General features: G+C 31.8%; 1 protein-coding gene across 1 annotated transcript; it reads right to left on the bottom strand.

The window, feature by feature from the left end:
* Positions 1 to 436: 436 nt before the first annotated feature.
* On the bottom strand, positions 437 to 1,370 carry LOC127078421 (uncharacterized). Its single transcript, XM_051018881.1, has one exon. The coding sequence runs from the start codon at positions 1,243 to 1,245 to the stop codon at positions 541 to 543; it is 705 nt and encodes a 234-aa protein (XP_050874838.1). The 5' UTR covers positions 1,246 to 1,370; the 3' UTR covers positions 437 to 540.
* Between the last annotated feature and the right edge of the window lie 5,001 nt (positions 1,371 to 6,371).

A 6,371-nucleotide genomic window follows, 5' to 3' on the forward strand; every position in this document is an offset into this window, starting at 1 on the left:
GAACATATTAACTAAACAAGTAGAGTTTCTTGACTCTTTAAACAGAATCATCACAGTATAAAACATACCCAACACAACGGCAACAACAATGATAATAACTACAAAAAAGAGGCCAAAAAGAAAATGTTGAAGTAGCAAACTTAACCAATTGATTTATGTTAAAACAAAAATGGCTTTTATAGTTTTATTGAAAAATAACAGAACATACCAACAGAACCAGACAGAGATAGCCACCAAAATACCAACACTAATCATTAATTACCCAATTGAGAAATCAAACAAACACCACTTCCTTAAACTTCCCCATTTCCTTTCTCAGAACACTCATAAATGATGCATACACCAAGCATTAAACTCAAACAAAATGAACAGATATAAATAAACATACCCATTCCAAAAAAGCCAAAAAAAAGTTACTTATTTGACAAGATAATCATACTCAAACTCAAGTTGAATTAAGAGTTAAACTTGCATTATAATTTGCAATGGTTGAGAATTTTCTCAAACTACATGATATGAATATATAAAGTTCAAAGAAGCTTATGAGAAACCCTTCCCAAGCTTCTGAATTGCACAATGCAATTTCCTTCTAGAACCAACAGCATTAATACCCATATCTTTAAGATCCTCAAGAGTTAACAAAGGCAAAACTTCATCATCAACCTCGTGAATTTGAAAAACAGGTGCATAACGACCTAAACCTAATCCATTAAGCCAAATTCTAACACCATCTTCGCCACAACTACCTCTTCCGCCATCTTCATTCCTATCCCTAGCATTGTAATCACCCAAATTCTCTGATGAATGAATCGATCTACCCGAGTTATCACCTTCAAAATCATGATGCACATCATCGTCATCTATATTTTCACCTTCCTCGATTCGCGAAGAACCCCAATTCGATCGAGGTCTTTTGGAACCTCGTTTCACTTTCCAGCTACCGATGATTACGCCGTCTGTGTTGGTTTCTCGTTCTTCGTTTTCTAGTGTTTCGTCGAAATCGGATACCGAAGTCAAATTGGTCAAAGGACGAGTCTTTGAGGGTTTACCTGAGACGTTGCCGATGCCGAATCGCCAAGATTTTGAGGTGCGGCGATGGTGGGAATCTGAGGGTTGGTCTCCGATGTCGCCTAATCGGACGCTTGGCCTGCGTTGGCGCTTCGATCCATGAGGTTCCGAGGGGTTTAGTGTCGCAGTTGGTCCTACGCCGTTTGTTTGTACCTCCGGCGCCGGAAGCTCCGCCATATTTTGTTCCGTCTCCGGTGAGGTAAGTGGTGGTTGGTTTGTTAAGAATGTGAAGAGAAGACCGTGAACGAAACGATAGGAATCCCGGTAGCTGTCAAAGTGAATAAAATATGGTAGGGAAAATTATGGACTTTCTATTGTTTTGTATCTTTTAATTAAAAAAACTAATCCTTATAAAGGATTTTAATTGCTATTAACCTTTGAATGCATGAAAATTTTAATTACATAAATATTAGAAAACGGTGCGGTTTAGATTGGTTTTGAAGTAAAATAGAATCGATCCAAAGATAAATTTATTCACACTTTGATTCGATTTTAAATGATTGATTAAAAAAATTTAATCTAATTCAATTCAAATTCATACAATTTGATATGAATCGATTTTTTAGATATCTAAATTACAAATTATATTTTTATTGATATTATAAAAATACCAATAAATAATAAGTTTGATATAATATACAATATCTATCATATTAAAAGCTAATATCAGATAATTTCAAAATGATAAGATCATTTATGATTAAAACAAATGAAATAATAAAAATAAATAGATTAAATCAAACTAATAAATGATATTTACAAAAATAAGTATCATCTCATAATAAATTAATCCAACATATGAAACTAATACAAAATATATAAGTATAATATATATATATATATATATATATATATATATATATATATATATATATATATATATATATATATATATATATATATATATCCGATTTGGATCGATTTTGAAAAATTAATTTTAAACTCGACCCAAATCTAATGGTTTTTACAGAATGACATCCAGATACATCCAATATCTTTTTGTTTCTTTTTGCAGTTTTCGATTAAAAATTTTTGAATAGGTTTGCGGTTTTTATTTGAATCGGTTTGGATTTGAACGCTCCTACAATTGTATAATTTTTTTTAATAAATTTATTAAAAATAATAATTTATATTTGCATATAAATATTTATTAAATATTGCATAAAAAATTAACATAAATATTTATATGTTAGTAAAAAATAAATAATAATTTAAATAAAATTTATTATACTTGAAACTTTAAAATGGGCCATACAAAAAAAAATAAAGAAAAAAACAAAAACAAAAATCATATATTTTATAGTAAAGATAACTTTATCAAATTATATATTTTTTTATTTATAATGTTTTTGTTAATATTGTAATAAAGTAAATATTTCTAATAATTAATTAAAAAATAAAAAGAGTTTTAAATGTTAAATTAAAGAAATGAAAGATTTAAAAGAGAACGTATTTGTAAAAATACTATGATGTCGAACGTATGAGTTGAATGATCACAATGGATTTCCTTTTTATAAAGTATTTGAATCATCTTGAGGGAAGGAATTAAGGTCGAAGATGGAGGCTTCGTTCGGTTAGAAAAATTGTCGCTAATGTTTTTTCATCTCTTTCTTAATCATTATTATAAAAACACTATAAGTAAGAGTAGTTAAATTATATTTTGTTGTGTTTGATATAATTGTCCAAATACTCGTGTAAATATTTTGATCATGGTGTTATACATGTTTTAGTTATTCATTAATATTGTTGATTATCCTCATTCTTAATGCATTTTTAACCTACTAATTATAACTTTTTTATATGGTTTGAATTGATATTGAGAAATACTTTTCATAACAAGATACAGGATTTTCATATATTAAACACTAAATTCTGCAAACATATTTAGGTTTATCATTCACATATTTGTCGAAAGTTAATACAATCATATTAGTTAGTCGGTTGAGAGATCGTCAATTAAGAAATACGATTGATATCATGTTATTGTTAAAACAAAAGCAACATACGCAGAGAGATAGGTGATAATGTTAAATGTTGACTAGAATATGTATAATTGGTCATAATAGTACATATGATAAGATAATGAAATATAACCCCAACAATATCATCGCATCTATTAACGTTATTTTCATTTACTATCAATTTAACATAGTTGTATAAACAAAACATATTTTCCAAACACTTTTCTTAAAATCGTAAACATTGTTGAACGATTGTAATATCACACCAATCTCATAATAAATCGTAAGGTCTCTGAATAACCTTCTTTGTCTTCTCAAGGATTTGACTCTACCCTAGTCTCCTTAAGGAATCACCAAGAACAACTTTATTTGTCTTCTCAAGGATTCGATTATACCCTAGTCTTATTAAGGAATCACAAACAACATGTTTGAATCAAAGGTTTTATGTTTACAAGGTGCTTTTACACAAGAAGATTTAACACAAATGAAATACAAATACTTAAAGAAAAACTGTGTACAAAATTGATAGTTTTTCACAAAGAAATAGACTTGTCAAATTATTGTAGCGCTTCCAGCTTTCTTCAAGTGTCAAAGTCTCACTTATATAGCATAAGAAAAGAGACAGTTGGAGGGAAAAATGGAGATACCAATATAGCGGTTGTCCATTATTGGATTGGTGAAAAGAGTGACACACAGTACCGTCCTTCGCCCACAATTTCAGTGACAGGTGTGATGTATAGTACTGTCCTTTACCCATGATATCAGGTAGTGGAAGGAATATTTGATTTGTACCATGTACTATTTTATCACATATCCATTTTGATCTTATCTTTAAAATCATTAGCTTCTGATGAAAGTTGATGAAACATGAAATGAAGAAACATACAACTTGATTGAGAAAGTTTATAATCTTTAGTCAGAACCTTGACAGCGTCAGTAGTCTGGCTTGAGATCTTTAGTATCTTCAGAATCTTCAATATCTTCAGACTCTTCAGTTAGAACTTTGATAACCTCTATATTTGGCTTGAGATCTTCAGAAACTTCAGCTAAGTAGCACAACTTCAGAAGCTTGTCATTCTTCAGAAGCTTGATGATCAAAGTCACGTCTAGAAGCACAAACCGAGAGAACGTTACAACAGTAACATAACATCTCCTCATAAACTTATTAGGACTGAATCAGCACAGAAGTAGAAAGATCATTGTAGTAGCAACTTGAACATCTTTCAGAACTTCTCATGATTAGCGCAGAAGCGGAATTATAACATAATGTTCAGAAACTGATGACATTGCACGTCCTAAACTCAGAATCAGAATTGTCTGTTAAATCTACACAATAAAAAAAACCATTAGGGTGCCAAAAAAATTCACACAAGTACAAAATTATTATCATCAAAACTCAAGGTATAGATGCAGAATCAAATCTTGTTCTAACAATCTCCCCCTTTTTGATGATGACAAAAACATGTATTTTGATGAACATTTGTGTACAATCACAAAAGGATACATCTTACAGAAGCACAAAGCTCCCCCTGAGATGTATAATTCTAAAAAGATAAAATCAGAATGAAAGAGCACTTTCATGATTAGTATTTTTTTGAAGTACAAGAATGATCTTCCATCAGAATTTGGTTTGTCTTCAGAAGTTGCTTGATGTTTTCCAGAGCACTGGTTGTTAACATCAACATTTTGATGAATTTCACTTCAGAAGCTTGGTTGAACTCTTTTGAAGAAGATTTAGAGCTTGGTTCTCTTTGAAATTCTTTTTGAATCTTTGAAAGAGCTTTTAGAGCTTGGTTACGAATTCTTCTTAAAAAGCTTAAGAGTCTGTTATAAACCTTAGGACCTGGTTGAGTCGAATCTTATTAACATGGAATTCTCAATTCCTCAGAACTTGATGTTGAATTTACAATTCCTCACAAGATGATTCCAACAACAAGGTTAAAGCTTCAGATTCGGAGAGTAGAACATTTCTTCAGAAACTGGTAACTTAAGTTCTTATCTGAAAGACTTCAAGAGCTTATGATGTTCTTGACTATTCCATGTAAGACAATTAACAAACTCTTCTTCGAAGTAGTTGTTAGCATAAACATTAAACAATGTTTAGGTTCTGATTCATGAATATAGGTATATAAAAATCAATTATTCTTCCCCTAAATACGTTTCTCCCCCTTTGCCATCAATAAAAAAGACAGACAAAAAAATGGAAAGAAACAAACATGATTTCATTAAATAGTGCCAAAAGGCATAAAAGAGTACAATCATGTTATAGAAACACAAAACACTTAAGCAAAATAAAAACCCAAAAAGTGCAAAACTATTTTGAAAAAGGCTAAGGGTTTTGTGACGGAGGAGGCGGGGATAGTATCAATTGAAACATCATTTCCTGCTTGTCCAGACGTTCTTTGACCATAGCATTCTCAGCTTTCATATCCTCGATGGTCTTCAAAAGCATTTCAGAAACAACCGCAGAAGAGGTTCCAGTGGACTGTTGATTATTAGAAACCTCAATCTGTTGTTCTTAAGAAGAAATCATCTTAGCAGCAACATCTTCCATGACAAATTCTGGATGACCAGAATCTACCTCAGCTTCCTAACCACTTCCTTAACCTCCAGAGCAAGAAGACACATTGGAGTATTTTGTAACTTCCAGAGTTCCATAAGGGGTACGAACCCAAAACAAAAGTTTCTTTCAGAAACTTTATACCCAAAGTTCTTCATCTTGGAGATCTTGGAGTTTATCCAGCTCATGTAAGCTTCCCAAGCAGTGTCACTCTCTGCAGGATTAACTGATAAATAACTAGCCCTCATAGCAGCATGAAGACAGCTTCTTGAGTCTAATTTAAAATTCTTCAGAATCTTACCAACATTTAGGTTTAGTTTTGGTTGGCTAGGGATTCTAACAGAAAGATCAGGTATGGTTGGATAAGGATCTATACCATAAACCGTTAGAAGAGGGGTAGGAATGGCCTCGTGTCTTTCCGAATCAAATACTTCTAGTTCAGGTTCAAAATTGAACATGCCTTCAGGAGTACCTTCAGACACTGACTTACCAGAATCTCTCGAAGGAGATCTTCTAGGTGTTGTTATATTTGGATTTTCAATGTGGGGAGCAGAAACAATTTGAGATGGAGGTGGAATGACCAATGAAGGTAATTGTGAAGGAGGTGGTGGTTGTGGTATTTGTTGTTGTGGTTGATGTGATTGAGTTTTAGAAACTTTAGGAGTTTCTGTAATAGGTTCTATAACAGTTGTGTTTGTGGGATATGGTTGTGAAAGGGGAATGTTTTGATAAGGAGATGGAGAAGGGTGTATTGGTAAGACACGTTTAGAAGTTCTAGAATC

The sequence above is a fragment of the Lathyrus oleraceus genome, chromosome 5 (assembly GCF_024323335.1).
Source record: "Lathyrus oleraceus cultivar Zhongwan6 chromosome 5, CAAS_Psat_ZW6_1.0, whole genome shotgun sequence".
Lineage (NCBI taxonomy): Eukaryota > Viridiplantae > Streptophyta > Magnoliopsida > Fabales > Fabaceae > Lathyrus > Lathyrus oleraceus.

Excerpts from the sequence above, each read along its gene's own strand:
- LOC127078421 (XM_051018881.1), bottom strand. The coding sequence starts at position 1,245 with ATGGCGGAGCTTCCGGCGCCGGAGGTACAAACAAACGGCGTAGGACCA.